Below are 22,244 nucleotides of genomic sequence, written 5' to 3' on the forward strand. Positions count from 1 at the left end.
CCCTTAGATGAGATTGACGAGTTTGAGTCCTTTCTCTTTGAAATTGAAAAATAAAACAAAAATCTTCAGAGTTTGCAAAGACTTGAGACATTGTTAGCAGGGTTCTTAAGAGACCTTTTCCTCGTTGTTGCATTATTGCGCTTCAATCATTTCTCTCTCTTAATTAATAACTATTTTATTAATATAGTTAGTTGAAATTTTAATATTATTAATATTAATTGAAATATAATTTTTCAATAAATATTTTAAATAGTAAACTAAAAAATTCTGTTATGTTTTCAATTGCCATTATAAACCTTTTCAAATTTAAATTAAATTATATTAGAGTGGTTTTTGCCTAATCTTCGTCTTTCAGACTTCTATTTGTCATTTTTAGCACACAACAGCGTTTTATCTGATTTTTAAATTCCTTTAGACACCCATTAGAAAAATTATTAATTATCAATAAATAAATATGATTTTATTTCTATAAATAAATATTTTAAAGAAATTACTGATTTTGATTTTTATAAATTATAAAATCTTTAAAATTATCCTTATTATAATTATATGATGCTGTGGTATGTATTTAACCATGTCAAGGAATACTCAAGTAATAAGTGATGCCACCCGTGAAGATGCCTGATGCCACGTTATGGTAAACAAAAAATATGAAAAATTAAGACTAAATTTTAATATATTTACATGAATTAAAAGTATATTTTATCCTAATTTATTGGTTTAAATAAAAAAATTTATAAAAAAAAATATAATTTTTATTTGGTCCTTTTTTATTTTGTTAATTTAATTCTTCAAATTTTTTTTTTAATTTTCATTTGTCAATAATGTATTGACTTAGCTTATTATTTGAGTTGACTTATATAATTTGTGAGATAAAAGATATGAACAAAACTAAGGTTTTTAAAATTAAGATTTGAAAATATGAAAAGGATGAAGGTCCAGATGCCAAATTATCATTCATTTAAATTCTATGTCATATTATTCAAGTTAAGTCACGTACCACATAAGAAAATAATAAAATAAAATTAATGAATTACTAAAAAAATAAACTATATTAGAATAAATTTTTGAAGGACTTAAAAAAATTAAAACAAGACACCAAATAAAAAAATTACAAATTTTTTAAGATTAAAATTTATTTGAGTTTAAATATTTAAAAGTATAATTATTTTATTAAAAAATATTATTTATTAGAGAGTAATAATAGCAACACACTTCATTATTATTGACTAAAATTTTATAGAAATTACAATAATTATATAAGTCTCATTTTTTCTCACTTTTAAATATTTTTCTATATTTTTTAGTTTTTAATAAATTTAGTAAACAATGAAAAATATATTAAAGAGAGTGTATTGCTTACATTCTTCATTTATTAAATATATAAACTATAAGACTCCTTTCATTTTTATGTACTTTCATTTTTTTATAATTTTATCCCAAATAACATATTTATTTTGTAGAGGAATAAATAAGTGAAATATATAATATCTATCATTTTCTTAATTTCTGTAGAAAATTAAACATAAAATTAAAATAAATAAATAAAAGAGGTAAATACTTTATTTTCTAATAAAATTTATTATTAATTACTTTAAAATTGAAGTTAATGATTTTTTAAAAATAAATCACCTATTTTTTTTCCCCTAATGCTTCAAGCATTCATCAAAATAATTATTAAATTATAAAGCATCTGGTCTCTAATATTTCATTAATTGGTCAAATTAGTCTAATATTTCATTCACTCGTCAAATGAGACCCTAACTAATCAATCAGTATGTCAAATACTTCCTCAAATGACAACTCAGTCACGTGATCTATGACAAGTCACACAGGCATTTAAATGTCTAAACATGTTATTTTTTAAATATTATTTATTAATGATAGATGATGAGTATTTAAAAACAACTAATATTTAAAATATTTTTTTCAAATTTTACAATATTGCATAAATAAAAGAAATATTTCATTATCCTTTATATTTAAGGTCATGTTTAAATATTCAACAGTTATAATTTTTTATTAAAAATATATTTATTGTATTCAAATTATAAAAATAAAATAAACATTTTTAAAAATTAAAATTTACTAGCTTTAACTGTTTAAACTAAATTCTAAAAATCGAAGTGTATATTTTTTATGAAAAAATAATATTTAAAATACTTGATGCGGAATATCTGTTCCTTAGACCGTATCAATGAAAGTATAAAATACTATTAAAATAACAACTCTCGAGAAGAATATCTGTTCTTTCTTAATTTTGTCGAAAACGCCGTCACATACCCAAACGCTACGTATCAGTAGTTTCCACTGTGTCTGTAAACGGACAAGACGAAAACGGAAACGGGACTGTCAATAAAGGGCAAAAAAAAAAAAAAAAAAAAACAAGAAAAGAAAAAGAAAAACAGTAGAAGAAAGAGTGACAGACACAGTGTGTGTGTTGATTTAAATAAAGAGAACCACTCGTTCTCTTCTTCTTCTTCTTCGCTCTCTCTCTTAGGGTTTCACTCACAAAATGGATTGAAACTCTCTCTCTCTTTCTCTGCGTATTTTATATATTTCTTTCACGTCAATCAGGTAACTCTTCTTTTCTCTCTCTTTTTTTTTTTTATTTTTTTATTTCTCTGTGATTTTGTTTTCTTGCTGTCGGTTTAGATCGGCTTTGCTTGCATGTGGAACAACAATCCGCTTTCTCCGTTCGTCGATTCATTTTCTGTTCCACAGATTTCGTAAGCCCCCGCTCGAAATCTACGCTCGTAACTTCGGTGTCGAGAATTTTTTGTTATTTTCTTTTGGAAATTTATTGCTTTTTTTTCTTTTAAAGTTTTCGGCATATTTTTGTTTATTATTATTGGTTTTTGAAATTTCCTTGGTTGATGAGAAGAGACGTGTTGATTTTACTCCCATTTCTATTTTAGGGTTTTTGTTAGCTTGATTCTGTAGGTGTGGATCTGGAAACTTCTTTGGTAAGATTTTACTGTTTTTTTTCCTCCTTCCGCTGTTTTGAAGGCTGAGCGATGTTTTAGTTACTAATTAAGATGCCAGACAAATTATAAAAAAAGAAAAAAAATGAATACTTGAGGATATGATGGAGGATTAAAAATGATGTAAAAAATAGTAAAGTTTGTTGAAGTGAACTCTCGGAATTTTTTAAAATATTGCCAATTAGTCAACTCCACCTACAAAAATTCTATTTTAGGTTATTATATACTTCCTTTGTCGCACATTAGATTAAACACTTCTTATTTGTCTCGAATTATTGGTCACTTAAGAATATCATGAAAACATTTATTAATTTTTTCCAATAATACCCTTATTTATTAGGGATAGTTTTTGTCAACTAATTCCTAAAATAAGTCTAAGATTAGTTATTATCTAACTACTGCAATAACTTCAATACTTTTAATAGGGGTATTTTAGTGAAACCAATTAATTTTATTATAGTAATTATTAAAAATAATCAATTTTTAAAAATGTGTGCATTAGTATTTAGTGACATCTAATATAAGATAGAGGGAGTATTATTAAAGAAAATGAGCAATTGAGAATATGGTGGAGGCTTCGAAAAATGATGTAAAATAGTGAAATTAATTTAAGTGAACTCCTGAAATTCTTTAAAACAGTGGCAATTACTCAACTTTACCATAAAAAATCTTATTTTAAGTTTTATTTATTATCATATCCCTTAATCATAGCAGCTTTTGCTCTGAACCTTTATCAATAAAACGATGTCCTCAATTGTAACTTTTTATATGTTTTTAATTGGTTTATTTTTCTCCATTTGGATAGCATGAGTATGCTTTTTCTCATATGGCTCAAATATGGCTTTTCTCGAATCAAGATAATGAGTATTGTAATTGCTGATAAGTGTTTAGTTCATGCTACTGCTCTTGGTTTGTGTGCATAATTTGAAATTTTGTATTTGTTTTATTATTTTATCTTCAGCTTCTTTGCTATGGAAGACGCAGACTCAGTTGCTACACTAATAGATTCTACAACTTCTAAGATACAACAGCTGCAAAGGGCTTTTGCTGAACTTGAAAGTTATCGAGCTGTTACTCTTAATTTGAAATGGAAAGAACTAGAGGAGCACTTTCATGGTCTTGAGAAATCTTTGAAGAGGCGCTTTCATGAATTGGAAGACCAAGAGAAAGAGTTTGAAAACAAGACAATGAAAGCTCGTGAGTTGTTGGAGAAGCGTGAAGCAGATGTTTTTGCCAAGGAGCAAGCCTCATTGCAGAAACTCCAAGAGAAAAGGGATGATGCTGTATTTGCCATTGTAAATGCTCGAGAAAAACACAGGAAGGTTTCATCACGTGAATCGACTATTGTCTCAAATGGGGATAAAGAGAGGATACCAAGAGTGGAGGAGAAACCTATGAATAATGTGTTCATTGCTGCTGAAGGTAACATGGAAGATGTAAAGCTTTCTCCTGAAAATGGAAATGTGGAGTTGATGTCTTATCCAGAGTTGGTGAAACTATGTAAAGAGGTGGATGCTGCTGGACTACACAAATTCATATCTGATAACCGTAAGAACCTGGCTGCTTTAAGGGAGGAAATACCACATGCATTAGGAGCTGCTCCTAGTGCAGCCTGTTTAGTCTTAGATTCTCTGGAAGGATTTTACTGTATGGAAGTGTCAAGCCTGGATGTAAAGAAGGATGCTAACTTATTGGGTCTTCGCCGAACCTGTATCATGCTGATGGAATGTTTAAGTGATTTCTTGAGCAGCTCAGATTGTGTTTCTGATGTAATTTCAGAAGATATCAAGGACAGGGCAAAGGCAGTTGCTGAAGAATGGAAACCAAGATTGGATGCTCTTGACATGGATGCAAGCAATGGGAATTCCTTGGAGGCTCATGCATTTTTGCAACTTCTAGCCAGTTTTGGTATTGCCTCTGGTTTTGATAAGGAAGAATTATTCAGACTGATACCAATGGTTTCTCGGCGCCGCCAAACTGCTGATCTATGCCGTTTCCTTGGGCTGTCAGAAAAGATGCCTGGTGTGTATCTGTCCTTTTATAATGTTTTTTTGACATGAATCAAACCTTTATAAGAACTATCTGAGATTTTGAATGATATTGAACTAAATCTGATACAAGTAAAGGAAATTGTTGTTTTTATTTTTCTGTGTGTATTAGTATGCTAGGATGTTCGCTGAATACTGATGATGCAAATTATCTAATGCAATACACGCCATTTTTATATAAATTGAAAGAGAATCTTTTGATCCTAACACACTAAATGCAGCAGTGCTTGACTTTTTTATTAAAACCTAGACCTTAGTTTCTAAGAAGCATCCCAAATGAAATGGCTTTTAACATGCAAGTCTCGTGCATGAATTTAACATTTGTATCAATTATAGAGTGAAGCAACGAAACTTCGCATCTGTTTGTTTAATGCTTCATTTAACTTTTTGGGATGCAGGTGTAATTGAGGTTTTGGTGAACAGTGGCCGGCAAATTGATGCTGTTAACTTGGCTTTTGCATTTGATCTTACTGAACAATTTTCTCCCGTTTCCTTACTGAAGTCTTACTTGAAAGATGCTAGAAAAGCTTCTTCTCCTGTTAAAAGTGTCAATTCATCTCCCACTGCACAGGTGTGTTGTTGAGTGTCTGCTATATTAAGTAATTATTCCCTCCATTGTTTTGTTTTTACAATTTGTGCTAGTGATTTGAAAAATTGCCAAGTTCTTTTGTTTTCTCTAATATTGCTTTTGCCTTGGGTCATAATTGAATGCCATTTTCATGTAGAACAAGACAGTGTATAAGGTTGCACTTATCATATAATATGGCCTGTAGGTAAAGCTGATGAGCAGGATGGCCTGCACATTATTCATGTTTGTTTGAGAAAAGAAAAAAAAATGATGGAGATGATGTGGATTCTCCTATGAATAATAAGGGAAAAGTATACTTAATTTAATTCTATTTGGCAGCAGCAGATATATTTTGAATAAAAAGCACTTTGGTGCTAGAGCTTCATGAAAGTTTTAATGCAATATAAAAAGAACTTGATTGTTGTTATGAATAGCTAGTAGTGCTTGCAGCTCTTACTGTTTAGGACTTCAGGGTTATGGTTATTGAGTTTCACGGAGATTTTAGCTTGTTGTTCGACTTACAGGAAGTCAGTGAATTTGTTTATACTGGGTGTATTATGACATGCCATTTGACCGCAAGTATTGAATTTAATTATCTCTGAGATTCTTTTATTTTGCATAGTAAATTGTTCTATTTCATTTATAATATTCTTGCTGGTGTTTGAACAATGTACATCTTCAACCAGATCTTTGGTGAATAAGAAAAAAAAGCAGTTTTCAAAAGTAGCATAGGCATTATTCAGATATAAGTTCACAGAAAGCAACTGTATGTACACCCCTTGTTGCGAGGTGATACTAATTTATGCCTATGATGGCTAAAAAATGCAACAGTACTGTCCAATATCTTTACATATTTAGTGAGAGATACTCTCTTGATAATTATGGGCAGTGCACTGAAGTTGTGGTGGTGGCTTTCTAGTTCCCAATGAAAAAGTCTTGAAAGATGTGGAACAAGTAAATTAATTACAGGAGTTGGGAATAATTATAATTGTCATTTTTTAACCGGAGTCAGCTCTTCTGCCAAATCAGAAAAAATATTATCATCATCCCATTTTGTGAATCTATGTAATTGCAATTAAGAGATTTTATTTTATTGCGCCTGTTGAAATTCATAAAGTGGTGGTACTGGGGCCACTGAAACAATAGGGGCACAAGTGCTTGATTCAAAAAATTAAAGGGATTCTAAGTGCAATAAAATCCAGAAGCAATCTACACATGGCACCCAAGCATATCTTGTGTCTGTCAGATCCTTATTTGCGTATTTCAAGATACCTCTGATAAAATGCTCTGTTTCTGAATTGCTTTTTGTGGTAATATGCAGTTTCTCTGTTTATTTTTATTTTTAATATTCTTGGTGCCTTGTCTCAGATTGAGGTTAATGAACGAGAGCTGATCGCTCTTAAGGCTGTAATCAAGTGCGTTGAAGAACATAAACTTGATGAGCAGTATCCTCTGGATCCTCTCCAGAAACGATTGCTCCAGCTAGAGAAGGCCAAAGCTGACAAGAAGAGGGAAACTGAAGCGACAAAGCCTCAACCCAAGAGGCCCCGAGCTAATGGTGTGGGATACGGTCCTCGTGTCACTAACATTCCGTCTGACAAAACTTGCTATGCTAGAGTTGCTGACAGGTACCCACAGTACGTATATGATCGACCTTACATGTACCCTGCGCCAACTGAAAATCATTGCCCCCCTCTCTTGAGCACTGCAACGTATAACCTCTCCCCCAGTCATGGCAACTACTTCGCAAATGGTTATCAGTACCAAGCTACATATCTCCACTAGTTAGCTGAGATGTGAACAGGCAATTATGATCCCTTTTGTTTAATATCTAGTCTTAACCTTTAAAGCTGTTGTATGTTTCACTTCTTTAATTTAGTCTTTAAGAATCGCAGATACAGGTTAAATGTCACCTTAAAATTTAACTTCTGTAGCTGAAGATATTCTGATCCTCTAATGTATGAACTCTGTTCACGTTTTGTACAAACTTGAAGCCTTTGTAATATATTCTTATCGTCTTAGATCTGTGGCCGACCCTTTTTTAATCTTACTATCAAGATCTATGGCTGTCACTGATTCTAAACAATATCTTCCTCTCCATGGTCTTTCGTTGTGTATTAGAATGGAGTTACTGCTAGGACTGTTTGCAACCCCTGAGCTCTTCAATCATCAGCAAGCTTTTGTTTTACCCTCCGTTGTTTTATAGGGTTTGTTTTTGTGCAGCGCTGCTAGTTAACACAATTTAATATACAGCAGCACATTTGGGTCCATATTTTATAGGGCTGAGAAAAAATCCAAATTTAGAATTTCAATCCATAATCAAAATTAAATTAGTTTTAAAATCCTAATATTTAATAAAACTGGATATTTAGACTTACTTTGTTTTCTTATCCGGATCTCCTTTGATAAATCCAGATCGTATCTATCAAATCGATAAAATCTGGCTGCGCTGTCCTTTCTCTCCACTTCTACTAAGAGACAACCGTTGAAGGAGCATTTAGAAATATAAAAGCTCCAATTAAAATCATATGTTATACTCTTCTCTTTTTTATCATTTCAATATATAAAAATCACAACTTTTTCTTATGTCATAAAAATAAATAAATAAAGTTATATTTAAATTAATTACCATACATTTAAAATATTAAGAATACCGATTAATGTTTTCAAATAAATTTTCAAGAAAAGTATATTAATAGTATTTCTAATTCATTGAAACATATATTTCTAAAAAATAAATTTATAATTAAAAACATGATAAAAAATATAAAATTAAAAAAATTAATTACATAATAGTTATAACGCAGCAAGTAAACGTCCAAAAGCTAATTTTACTAAAATTAGATTTAAAATTGATTTTAAACTAAACCTAAATTTTAAAACCAGTTTTAAACTAGTTTAAAAAAAAATTAAAATTCAATCCATTCATATAATTAGATTTAAAATGAATTGAGATTCATTTTATGAAAATCAATTTATGCTCATCCCTAATATTTTATAAGACATTTTTAATAAAGTTATATAGTTCACTAAAAGCAGTTAAAATTAGTTAAGCTTTTTTATTTATTTTTTAACAAATACTACATGATAATTTTACTCATTTATACTATTGAGTCTAATTTTACTATCAGCATTTATTCTATTTAGTTTTATAGAAATTATAAAGTGGTTTATAAAAAGGCAGCAGAGGAAGTATTTTCAAATAACATTCTGAAGTGAGGCTTGCTAAATGTATTTATGTGTAACATTGTCAAGTAGAGTGACATTCAGGCCTAATTCAAGTAGAGTGATAATAGTTTATAATTAATTTGCATAAATTAAGAGTGTCTTTCATAATAGTTTATAATTAATTTTTTTAGTCAAAAAACTAGTAGAGTTATTTAATGAAAAAAAGAAGAAGAAATTCGTAACTTATAAAAACAAGCTTATAAAAATTCTAAGTAGCATAAAAATTAATAAAAATTAGTTATTGATATTTTATTTTCATTTTTATCTTTAATTTTTTGAATAATTTATACTTACAAAATAATCTTTAATCACTTTATTCATCGCATAGAATTGTTATCCCTATCAACTTTTTCCTCGTTTCTTATTTAAATAGTTAATTGATAAAAATAAAAATATTTAATTAATATAAATGATAATAAATAAATAATTAATATTAATTGTAATATTATGTTAATATATTATTATTATTTCACTCATTTAATTTATTTAAATTAATTGTACAGCTAATTTTGTCAAATAACTTTAATTCAATCAATTAAGGACAAGTTATAAGTCTTTAGTTATAGGTTAACTTATCTATTATAAGTTATTATAGAGGATAAATTTAGCAAGTGCATTGAGCCAATTCACAAGTCCATCATTATTTGGACTTACAATTATGGATGATAAATTTGACAACAATAATGAAAACTAAAATAAATTAAACTTAATTGAATTATAGAAAATCACTCCCTCTGGTCTTCTTTTATAAGACACATTCTACAAGATTTTAATAGTTTTTTTTATATGAAACATTTATTATATTTTTTTTCATTTATTCTTAATAAATGAAGTTGGTGGAAACTTAAAACCAAGAACAATAAATATTGACGGTGGAGATAAATTCAATCTTATTATTTTTTCCCTAGACTAAATTCAATATTATTAAATAAAGGTAATATTGAAAGTTATATAAGGTAAGGACATTAAATACTATCATTACATTAAATAACATTGAATTCTGTAACTTTTAATCAAAATTATATAAATTTTATTTTTTTTATAATGTTTCATATGTTAGAAAAATTATATTTTTAAAAATAACTAATTTAATTACTTTTTTATTTATATAATTTAGTTAAAGGTTTTTCTAAAAGGGCTAAAAGAAAGTGTAAGAGAAAGCCCAAAATGATAGAGTAAAATACATAATTCACATAACATGGCCATGAATTTGCCTAAACCTCACTCAACTATAGTTATGATTCAACCCAACTCAAGTCAACGTGTGAATCTGATCCTAATTCCCTAGAAACTTTTAATTAGAAAAAACATTAACATCAATAATCTAAAAGATTTTACAATTGATAATTTCAATTCCTATTGCATCACTAATTATGTTCCATATTCCTTTCTAATATCTAGCTCAATTTTCCAATCAGATAGCTTGCACAATTTAAATATAAGCATAAAATTGAACATGAATTTATAAACCTGAATTGAATCATGAAATACAAGGTCACATTGAGTTTAGGTTAGGGTTCTCCATCTCCTAACACGATAAAATAAAAATGAAAAACAAAAAAATGGTAGAAGAAGGGAAAAAATGAGGAAAAAACAAAAAGTGAAGGCGTAATGAATTAGGTGCTCTTCAATCTTGTTCCCATAAATTCCAAGTCCTAAGATTAGAGAAAAGCTTTAATGAATCTAAGTTCTACTTTCAAAGTCTATTAAAATTAAGAAGTGGCTATTTATATTTGTTCCAATGTGTTTTAGGTGTAGATATATGCATGTTCCCCTCATACAGCATCTTAGCTTAGTAAGTTCTTGTCACAGTTCTACTCGTGTACCAGAATCCAGCCTTCAAAGAGCGTTTTTATGTTAGAAATGAAGTAGAATTTTGGTAAGTGGGCAAAAAGCTCAGGTTCCCAAGTGTAGTTTTTAGACTGTGTTTGAGTAAGAAATTTCAAAATTTTTAAAAATATGAACCACCATATATATATATTTAGAGTAAAAATTATGAACAATTATGAATGCTAAATATAAAAAGTTAACTATAACATTTAAATTTTTTAATTTTTTCTAAAAAAATCATTTAAAATTAATTTTATTTAACCTAAAAGGTATGATATAGCTTCTACAATAATAGTTAATATTTATTTGTTTGTTATTGAATTAAGAAAGGTAGCTGAAGTCTTTGTTTATTACTGAATTAAAAAGGTAGCTAGTAATTCACTAATTATTAGTAGATGTGATTCACTTTTTATGTCACTATCTATTTTTTATAATAAAGAAGTGTAAATTAAAATACAAAAGGCAGAAAATTATTCAATTATAAGTCTCTTGTTTCTTTTTTTGGTTGCTTGCTATTTCCTGAAAAAGCCTCCCTCTCTTGAAACCAGAAGAACCTTAAAATTGTGAGGTCCTATCAAGTTATCTTATTAAAATGTTGTAGTGTTTTAAAATTATTTTTTCTTATTTTTAATATTTTGTATATTTTAAAGATATATTAATAATTAAAATAAAGTAACGCAATAAATTATTTATTAATTTATTTTTATATAAAAATTGGTGAAATTAACCTACTTGATAAAAATCTTTAAATCAATGATTAAATTAATTAACATCTTAATAAAAAGTTATTAAATGATATAAATTTTCAAATTTAATACTTAGTGTATGCTAACTCATTTAATATTATTTTTTACTATTTTTTTGTTTAGAAAGAAAAAAATTATTATTTATTTGTTTATGTAAAAATTCTTCAACAAAATATAATTATTATTTATTACGGGTATTCTTTGCATGTATAAAAATAAAAAATATTTACACTTATTGACCAAGAGCTAAGAAAACTCATTAATAAAGAATATATTTAAAATTGATTAAGTATTTTTATATACTAATTTCTCTTTGCATTGGATAAATAAGAATTATATTTTTAGTTTTATAAAAGTAACACTTTTGAATTTAATTTTTTTAAAAATTTGTTAGAATATATTTTTTAATATTTTTAAAATATTTAAAATTAGTCCATGCTGTTAATTATTTTTTTAATAAATGAGTTGAACATTTTTAATATTTTATTATTTAAAAATAAATATTAAAAAAACAGAAAAAAAGTTTATAAAAAATCCAACTCCATGAACACTCCCTTTCCATTTGCGACTCTGGATAGCGAGACGATAGATCAGATCCATCTCCTCAAATTAATTTACATTTCACACTTTTTTAGAAGTGGGAAGGGTCACATCCAAGAGAACTGGGAACCTCTTCTTGTCTTCCAAAATTACTATTAGAGTACATTAATAATTTTTTTAAGTTGTTTCTTAAAGAAATGGTTAGTATTTGCTTAAATTTTATCCAATTATAATAAATATATTAAAACAGTATGTTGAGGATCTTGATTAAAGAATTAAATATAATTTTTTATTAAGAAATATTAAAATACAGTAAAAATTATAAATATTTAAAAAAAATTATTTTATAATTAATATATTTAATTTTTTTTAAATAATAAACTCACTCAACATATTCAAATACGTGAATGGATAAATCTAAATTTAATTAGATGAAAAAAAAAAGTAATACTTGTCTTATTTTCTTTTGCTATGAATATTTGTCTTATTTAAACAATTAAAAGTGATTAAAACAATATAATGTTTGTTTATCAATCATTTTCTCACGTAGGCAGTTGTCAAAGACGTTTACTCTAATTTATTAGGTTCATTCTTTGCCGTCTTGATTCCTAGTTTCCCACTATAGTATTTGCTGAAATGTTTTTTAATGTATAGGATTAAAGTTTATACATGATATATATATTTTTAAATTATATGATATAATTGACTTTATTACATTAATAATATCTAGATATTATATATTTTTAAAAGTATATTGATTAATTTTTTTGGTTAAATTCTTTCAAAACACCTTGGAAAAAATATTAAAGAAGGAGGAATGGTTTTCTAACTTTGGGTCTCTGCATTTTCTTTGCCACAACAATAATAGGAAATTAGCAAAAACACCCTTTTTATTGTTTTTTCAACAAAAGGCGCGTCAGCAACACAAGAAGCACTTTCACAAGTCTTCGCGTTTCCATAGTCCAAGTCTTCTCTTCTCAAGCTTGGAAGTTTCCGGCTTTTCCTTGTTTGACCCCTTCCACTCATTCACATCCACACTATCAAATATAATCTTTAAACACTTTTAAGGTAACTTCTCGGTTCCCTTATCATCTGAAATTTTCAAACTTTGGTTCATTTTTGGATAGAAAATTTCCTCACTCTTCATTTTCTGCTCTTTACTTAGTGTGTGTGTTTTTGGGCAGAGTTATGTTTATAGAAAGCTTCATGGGTTTTCCTGAATTGGGTTGTCCAAAATCTCAGGTGGGTATTTCAGCACTTGATCAAAAGTTCATCTTTCCCATTTCAACTTTTTCTTTTCCTTCTGTCAAGCAGTCTTGCTTTGTTGCAGAGTGAATTTTGGTCTAAAGTTACGGTTTTTTTTTTTTTTTTTGCCTTTTTAAAAATTATTATTATTGGTTCTGTTTACTTTTTGGATGGTTGACTTGACTTGTGTGAAGTACTGAATTCAGTGAATTGTGTTTTGTTTTCATTTCAATGTTTCTCAGGGTGTGTTCTTGGGAGGGTTGTAGTGCTACGGAGTTTATATGTTGTGCTGTGGCTTGAATTGGATACCAATCTGAGTGAGGAGGTGCTTGGATTACTTCTTATTGGCTTGTGTTAAGGATATAGGTGAAGATGGTTCTGAGTAACCGGGTTTTGAGTTCTCGAATTCTTGTGAATTTCTTGCTGCTGATTAGTTGTGGCATGACCTTTGGGACTGTAACTGATGTCTTCTGCTTGAAAAAAATCAGAGAGTCCCTTCAGGATCCCAATAACTATTTAAACTCTTCTTGGAATTTCGACAACAAAACTGAGGGGTTTATCTGCAACTTTAATGGGGTTGAGTGTTGGCACCCTGATGAGAATAGAGTCTTGAATCTCAAACTGTCAAATATGGGACTCAAGGGCCAGTTTCCTCGTTTCATTCGAAATTGCTCCAGCTTAACTGGATTAGACCTTTCCATGAACAAACTCTCTGGAAGCATTCCAGGAGATATATCGGATCTTATACAGTATGTGACATCTCTTGATCTATCTTCAAATGAATTTTCTGGGGAAATACCTGTGAGTCTTGCGAATTGTACCTTTCTTAATACCCTTAAACTTGATCAGAATCAACTCACTGGTCAAATCCCTCAACAATTTAGCGCTCTCGCACGACTGAAGGAATTTTCTGTATCCAACAATCTTTTGACAGGTCCAGTTCCTGGCTTTAACAAAAGTCAAGTTACGGTGTTGAGTTATGCAAATAATCAAGGCCTATGTGGAGATTCATTGCCGTCATGCCAGACAAAGTCTTCCAAGAGTAACACTGCTGTTATTGCTGGTGCTGCTGTTGGTGGGGTGACACTTGCTGCATTAGGATTGGGTGTTTTAATGTTCTTCTTTGTGCGACGTGTTTCTTTCAAGAAGGAAGAGGACCCCGAAGGAAACAAATGGGCAAGGAGTATAAAAGGAACTAAAACAATTAAGGCAAGATACATTGATGCATTGTTCGCGACATATATTACTACACGCAGAGAAGCTTTTCATTTTTCTTATAGATCCATTTGTCTTTTATAGCATTAGATAATTGCTTAAATGTTTTCAATGGAAACTAGTTTGTTGGAATACATTGTCTCTTTTGGTTTTTGTAATACTTTCAAGTTTCAACTGAAATATTTTCTCAATAAATATTATATTTCCTTGACATTGTTGTGAATTTTGATTGGCAAGACGTGTTTTCCATATTGCTGTGCCGAACACAGGAAAATAATATATTTTCTAAACCAAATTGGTAAATGTAGAATATTCTTTCTGAAAAATTAATTTTTGTAAAATTTACAGGCCTTAGTTTACCTGATTTATATACTATTGAACTCTTATAAGAATGTTATGTTGAAGTCTAACTATACTGAATTGGACATCAGGTTTCCATGTTTGAGAAATCAATTTCAAAAATGAAATTGAGTGATCTCATGAAGGCTACTAACAACTTCAGTAACACCAATATCATTGGGAAAGGAAGTACAGGAACAGTTTACAGAGCTGTTCTTGATGATGGCACAACACTTATGGTTAAGAGACTGCAGCAATCTCAGCACTCTGAGAAAGAATTTATGTCTGAGATGGGTACACTGGGGACTGTTAGACATCGTAACCTTGTTCCTCTTTTAGGTTTCTGCATGGCCAAAAAGGAGAGGCTTTTGGTCTATAAAAACATGCCAAATGGCAACCTCTATGATCAACTACATCCTGCAGATGGTGGGAGCACTCTCGACTGGCCCATGAGGCTCAAAATTGCACTTGGAGCAGCCAAAGGGTTAGCATGGCTTCATCATAGCTGCAATCCCCGTATCATCCACCGAAACATAAGCGCAAAGTGCATCTTGTTGGATGCTGATTTTGAGCCCAAAATTTCTGATTTTGGCCTTGCCAGACTGATGAACCCAATTGATACTCATTTGAGTACTTTCGTAAATGGCGAGTTTGGGGATTTTGGATATGTTGCTCCTGAATACACTAAAACTTTGGTTGCTACCCCGAAGGGGGATATTTATAGCTTTGGAACTGTGCTTCTTGAGTTGGTGACTAGTGAAAGACCTACCAATGTGGCTAAAGCTCCAGAAACTTTTAAAGGAAATCTAGTAGAATGGATTACGGAGCTCTCAAGTAAGTCACAACTCCAGGATGCCATTGATGAATCACTAGTTGGCAAGGGTGATGATACCGAGCTTTTCCAATTTTTAAAGGTTGCATGCAACTGTGTTGTACCAACTCCTAAGGAGAGGCCCACCATGTTTGAAGTATATCAGCTTTTAAGAGCTATTGGGGGTAGATACAATATAATAACTGAGGATGACTTGTTGTTACCTACAGATATTGGTGATACTGAAAACTTGGGGGAACTTATTGTAGCTCGAGAAGGAAATATATGAAAAGGTATGTGAAAATATATACAGGGTATATGTAAGCAGTTTTAAATTTTAATATGTAATTATCTATTTCTTACTTTGTTTTCCTAAAATAAATGTTAGGGGTATATGTAGTTTTGAGGATCTAGATCCAGATGTGTGCTATTGAAATTGGAACGTCAATATAAGTTCATCAATCAAGGATTAGATGTAGTTGAGTTACTTCTTTCTACTCATATTTTAATCTGGTTTCATTGTTCTCCCTCTTAATGTCAATTGTTTTCAATAGCCAGTTTTTCCAAAATCTAAAGATTTTTGTTGAGGACTTATGGATATATATATATTTTCTTATATCTAACATGTATCAGCTATCTGGGCTTGAAGCATGGACAGCATGTTCGTGTTCATTATTAGCACTTTTTGTGGTTTAAAGAGTGCTAAGTAACTAAACTACTGAGCAAAAATGACATCAAACCATTGGAGGGGCATCTTGTTAACTTTTTAGTTCTTGTTTTGTGTAATTTCTTGGTATATTATCTAATCACATAGTAGGCAAAAGTATACGTCGAATATCTTTTCCATGGTTTATGCATTTGCAATCGATTTCCGTAGGGTGCTCTAAGATGTGGTCTTGGCCTCTTGGGCACATTTGAATGCTTGCAAATTTTTAGTTAATCTGAAAGAATTTTTATCCTTCTTAGGCACTAATGCTATAAACCAGCCTATACCAGCCTATAGAAAAATACTTTAAAATGAATCTGTAAATTAATTGATTAACATTTGGCATTTAGAGATGATCAAGTGTTCAGAGTTTCAGAAGTATTTAGAGATCCAGCGCATGATAGAGTCAAGAGAAAGGAAATTCAAACTTTTCTTGTCTGAAGGGGAGAACTGGAAATTGTATCACTGTTAAATGAACATTTTTTTGAAGTTACAAATTAGTTTTTGTTTACAGGAAAGATAAGCAAAATTCTCTCTATATGCCAAGAAGCATGTTGCATAGATTGATGGGCACAAAAATTGGTTAATAAGAAAAAAAAATATTCATGTTAAATTCCATGACTCAGGTAAATTTAATGCCTTGTACTTTGACAATATTTTGTTGTTCTGTAATCGCTACTTGAAAATCAACATAGCTAAATCAAGGCATTATAATTGTTACGAGATGCATGATGTCTCATATAAGTTTAGTTGTTATGTTATTCTTGAGTTTCTTTTGTGAAAAAGCTTTTGAATATCTTTTGGAAGTACTTCGAGTTTTAAGCAATTTTACATTTTCTATTGAGTAAATATTAATGTCAAAATTGTTTAATAAAAAGTTACCGAACTCATTTTTGTTAGTTGTATTATTTATTTTTTGAAATTTATTTTGAAAGTGTGAATACATTCAAGAAATTAAAAATTAAAAATTATTTATTAATTACTTTCAGAATTTAATTTTGAAAAATATAATACTACTTTTAAAAATTAAATTTTAAAAGTCATTTATTGGAATAAATTAACTATTACAATTAACTTTGTACTTTTTTTCTTCATAATTTTGTATAAAGGGTGACTATATTGTATAATCTAAATGAAATAAATTATTTTAAATTATTTTTCCTAATATATCTAAATATTGAATATATTTTATACAGGTGATTGTATATTAACAGTAATTAATTATTAAAATATTTTATTTTCACGGATAATCAAAACACATACCAGGTATTTATATAAAGAAAGAGATGATTTCCAAAAATAATAATAATAATAAAAAAAGCATTTGTTCGATTGTGTTGTGCATTCTTACACGTTTCTTATATAAAACCATCGTCATTATTGAAAGTATTATTTAATTGTCATCTATACGCATTGATTGAAAACATTATTCAATTTTTTTATCTTTTAGCTAATTTTTCAACTTTAAATTTTTAATTGGCTTTTATGTTAATTTTGCGAAAACACCCCCAATATTTATCTAGCTAATGCTCCCAATAACGAAATTGCATTGCTTAAATTTCCATGTTTGCAGTTAACTTAGTAATAACTCAATACTTCACATCAAGAATAAATAAGAGTAATCTTAGTAATATACTTTCTAACACGCTTTATATAATATTTTCTGTTAACTAAAATTTAAAAAAATTATGTGAATTTTTAATAAATTTTAGTTAATAATAAAATGTGTTAAAAAAATATTATTAACATTTATGTAAAAGTAAACATAAAAAATGCTTATTTATCTCAAACCTTGTACGAGCCATCAAAATTTGTCACAATTTGAAACCAAGGATGGATTGATCAACCACACCCTCCTTTTTAAAAATAAAAAATAAAAAAATTCATTTATAATTTTTATTTTAAATATTTTTAAATAAGATTTTATCTTCCAAAATTATATATTTTTTCTATTTGGTCATTCTTTTCTAATTTAGTCTTTCAAACATTATTTTTATTTCCGTTTATTCTCTTTATTAGTAATTTGTTAATTTATTTTATTTACGTAATATTTGAGTTTGTTTATATAATTTGACTGAGATATAATATGAATTAGATCTGTTATTAACAACATTACATCTTTCATTTTTTAAATAAAATTTTAAGTTATAAGGTTAAAAGTTTTGAAATTAATATTTAGATATATAAAAGGAATAATAAAAATATAAATGTCACATAATCATTTATATAAATTATATATCATATTATATAAGTTAAGTTGGATTTTACATGGATAAATATTAGAAAATAAATAATGAATTACTAATATAAGGTGGACTATGAAAATAAAAAAAATTTAAAAATATTATTTGAGAAAAATTAAAAATGAGGATCAAATAAAAAATTATGAATTTATGAAGAACAAGAACCTTATTTAAGTGAAATTATACAACTATTTATTTATTTATTAATTTTACATATTAAATGTAAGTACTTATCTTTTTTCAGAGTCAAATTTTCTCTCAATTTCTTTTAGCGTGGCCCTGTCATTAACTCATTATAGCTAGAAATATAAAACAGTTTAATAGTCATTACAGAACCGTTCAAGCTTTTATATTCATTGACTTTTTCATATGCCGAAACAAGATCCCATTTTTCAATGAGTTATTCAATGAAAGAGTTAATTTATTCATAAAATATTATTATACAACATATTTTTACAATACTGATTATTTATTTATTACATTGTTTATCTTATCTCTGACACTTAATATGAGAAAATATGATAACTTAACAACAAATTTTGACTAGGTTGATGACCAATTAAAATACAGCAAAATTAGAATGAAGTCAAATACAAAAGTCTAGTGTCCATGAAAACTAAAAAAACTTGTGCATTAGGGTGAAAGACAATTGGACAAAGCATTAAACTGTTAAGTGATGATCGGATTAGGAGGAATAACTAGGAGTGTTAGGGACAATTCTATGTCAACCCTAGTTCTACATAGGTAGAGTCACGCCACATCCTAAAATAGAAAAATGAACACAAGAAAAAATGATGGAAGGGAGATAAATGTTACCTTCGAGAACAAGCTAGAATGAAAAACAAAAAAAAGAAGAGAGCAAAGAGTTGATAATCTTTAAAGAAAAAACAAATATATGCTCTAAAAGTTTACCAATTCAACTCCAGTAAAATATGGTTATGAAATAAGCTTTAAAAGATGAATTAATATTTTTAAGCCATTATTAGAGAATAAAAGGCTTGTAAACCACTTTAAATTGAACAAATATGGAATTTATGTATCTTGATGATATTTCTTCTAAATATTGAATTGATGTGTTTGCATATAGCGTTATTAACTGCACGTTTGGAATTGCTTGATTTTAGAAAGATAATATAACTTGGTTTTTAAAAGTAAGTGAAAACAAAATGCGTTAAATTTTTATTAAAAATTAATAAAAATTGAAGGGCATCAACGATGGGTAATTGACCGTGTCCATCACAGCACCCCATGACATGACATAGTTTACGCGGAAGCATGCAGAAAGAAGCAGACACACAATAGAAGTCAGATAACAGAACAAAGATGCATCAAAGTCAAACATTGTGCCAATTTTAGACAAATTAAAATGTTTGAATGGAAAGCAACACAAAACGATGTTTGGATTATAAATAGGATGTCTTGAAAACATTTTTATGTGCACAACAAAACTATGGCTTCTAAAAGAATCTCCCTTGTTTGGATTGTCCTCTTTTTTTGTGTGTTTTATGTATGTGCCAAGGCAACTGCATTCAATCCTGCTGATGCTTCTGGACTTCATAGCAGTAAGTGAAATTAAGCCATTTGTCATTTGTATGAATATTCTTGTCTTTTCCATTCACACGTGTAGAAATGCATATCATACAACAATATCGATTTGCATTTACATTAGAAGTTGAATTGAATTTCACCATCATGCATTACCCATTGATGTGATTCTGGAATGGTTAGTTTATGATAACATGAAAATGAAGTGCTTTTGTTCTTATTTGTCTTGTCCAAGAAGTGGCAGGGTCATTCAGAAGAGGAAGAGTCATTTTGTCAAAGCAACCCGATGAACCTTGATGCCACAATTATCGTCGTCCATGATCTATGTGTTGTATTGTAATTGTAATTGTAATTAAGATGGAATAAGTACCTCTAAGACATTCTCCATCAGATACAACTTATGCCTAGTGTAATTGTTTGAATGTAGTGTTGTGATGCAATTGGTTTAGTTTATAAACCTGTTTGTAAAGCTCACACAATGTCCTTCAAAATTAACAATTTATCATTGTCATTTTATTTGCATTCAAAATTATAAACCACTTTTCTTTATCGTTGATTTTTGTTTAAAAAATTGATTTTGGGTGGAAAAATACAAAAAATAAAATAAATAAACTCTGAATAATTTGTATCAATCCAAGGTCTCTTTCTTTATAATTTGTTTCTTCTACAACGAGACACGGAATGTCAACAAATGATATTAAACGCTAAACTTAGTAAAACACTATTGTCAATTATTTTTTTTAATAAAAAATTAATTCATGTAATATTATCATGATACAATCTTATCTCACTAAATGAGATTGACTACATGGATCACATGACACCATTAAACTCGGTCAAAAACTAAATTTTAAAAAATTTGGTTAATAAAAATGTTTATTTTTTAATAACTTCATCTAAGGTTCTTTTGGATTTCTCTTAACTATTCTATACCAGAAGTCTTACAATTCACACTTTCTATTGACACCTCTAAAGGTCTTTTTTGTAATCATAAATAATTTCTAATGTCTTTCTTCACTTTAATCATTTAACTTGTATTTTGTGAGTAACATCTCCATTAATTTCTCTATCATTTTGTATAATTGATTTCAAATACTTGAACTTGAAAACTTGTGGTATAATATTATTTATAATTTTAACTTTCAACGTATAATCCTTATCTTGTTTTTTCACTAAATCTATAATGTATAGACTTTGTCTTACTTCTACTTGAACAAAAACCCTTAGATTTTAAAGCCTCACTCCATAGCTCAAGTTTATCATTAACCTCTTCTTTTCAATCCTCAATCGGCACCATATCATCGGCAAATAGCATGTACTGAGAGATAATATTTTGTATGTCTTTTACAAGCACATCTAAGACTAGATTTGTAACACCCTCTTTTTCTAATTATTTAGTAAATTGATAATTGTTTGGTATTATATCATATTAGAGTGTATTGGAATGATTTAAAGGTGTTTTGGTGGAAGTTTGGTACAAGAGATCTCGCTCAAGCGAGACAATTTTTGCTTCAGCAAAACTGAGCGCCCAGAACAACATAATTTCAAGGCCATCTCACTTAGGCGAGATGATTCTCGCTCAAGTGAGAGGATAAATTCAGTTCAACTGTTACCTCACCCAGGTGAGAGGTGATCTCGCTCAGGTGAGCAGTGATCTCGCCCAGGTGAGCTGTAACACCTTATGTTTAATTTCAATAAATCATAATTTCGCAAATTCAGAATAAAATAAATTTTATTTCAAATAAGGTTCTCAACCTTTGGTTTCATCAAATATTTTTAAAATAAGGAAAGGGGTCACAATTTCTATCAAGTTACTACTACAGGACCCATTCAAATACATTAGTTTCAAATTAAACTCCTAGTCTTATAGCAGTTCCATCCGCCCCTTTCACTGAGTCCGGTGCTAATCGTCTTGATTACCTGAAAAATGAATGTAAAGGTGAGTACTTTACACTACCAAAACATACAATTAAGTATAGAATCTTACCTTCAGCACATTTCTAATACATTAAACAAATACAAGTACAGGCAGCATTATTACATCCATAAGTACAATTCATGAACTCGTGCATATGCACGCTAGCCACACTCACATTGACACTGTGATCACAGATTTACACCATGAATGGTCGCCGGTTACCTCCGCCTCACGGATACCACGTGGGCAATCATGGGTCGCTCAACAAAGAGAGTAGT

At 29.0% G+C, this 22,244-nt stretch overlaps 2 protein-coding genes across 11 annotated transcripts; both read left to right on the top strand.

The window, feature by feature from the left end:
• The first annotated feature begins 2,386 nt into the window (after window positions 1-2,386).
• On the top strand, window positions 2,387-7,625 carry LOC113851605 (FRIGIDA-like protein 3). Of its 6 annotated transcripts, none has more exons than XM_027482129.1 (6): window positions 2,387-2,577; window positions 2,656-2,729; window positions 2,919-2,966; window positions 3,946-5,006; window positions 5,431-5,603; window positions 6,969-7,625. In XM_027482129.1, exons 4-6 carry the CDS (start codon window positions 3,956-3,958, stop codon window positions 7,383-7,385), a joined length of 1,641 nt encoding a protein of 546 aa, XP_027337930.1. In that variant the 5' UTR covers window positions 2,387-2,577; window positions 2,656-2,729; window positions 2,919-2,966; window positions 3,946-3,955; the 3' UTR covers window positions 7,386-7,625. The 6 variants fall into 6 exon arrangements, with proteins under 6 accessions (XP_027337930.1, XP_027337931.1, XP_027337932.1 ...); XM_027482132.1 differs by having other exon boundaries at window positions 2,507-2,577; window positions 2,725-2,729; XM_027482130.1 differs by having other exon boundaries at window positions 2,387-2,729.
• A 5,152-nt stretch (window positions 7,626-12,777) lies between these two features.
• LOC113849433 (probably inactive leucine-rich repeat receptor-like protein kinase At5g48380) lies at window positions 12,778-16,151 on the top strand. Of its 5 annotated transcripts, none has more exons than XM_027479342.1 (4): window positions 12,975-13,012; window positions 13,110-13,186; window positions 13,432-14,398; window positions 14,836-16,151. In XM_027479342.1, exons 3-4 carry the CDS (start codon window positions 13,562-13,564, stop codon window positions 15,841-15,843), a joined length of 1,845 nt encoding a protein of 614 aa, XP_027335143.1. In that variant the 5' UTR covers window positions 12,975-13,012; window positions 13,110-13,186; window positions 13,432-13,561; the 3' UTR covers window positions 15,844-16,151. The 5 variants fall into 5 exon arrangements, with proteins under 5 accessions (XP_027335142.1, XP_027335145.1, XP_027335143.1 ...); XM_027479343.1 differs by having other exon boundaries at window positions 13,129-13,186; XM_027479345.1 differs by lacking the exon at window positions 12,975-13,012 and having other exon boundaries at window positions 13,036-13,186; window positions 14,836-15,625; window positions 15,785-15,991.
• Window positions 16,152-22,244: the final 6,093 nt, after the last annotated feature.

This window comes from Abrus precatorius, unplaced genomic scaffold (genome assembly GCF_003935025.1).
Source record: "Abrus precatorius isolate BTA unplaced genomic scaffold, Abrus_2018 Scaffold9, whole genome shotgun sequence".
NCBI classification, from domain to species: Eukaryota; Viridiplantae; Streptophyta; class Magnoliopsida; order Fabales; family Fabaceae; genus Abrus; species Abrus precatorius.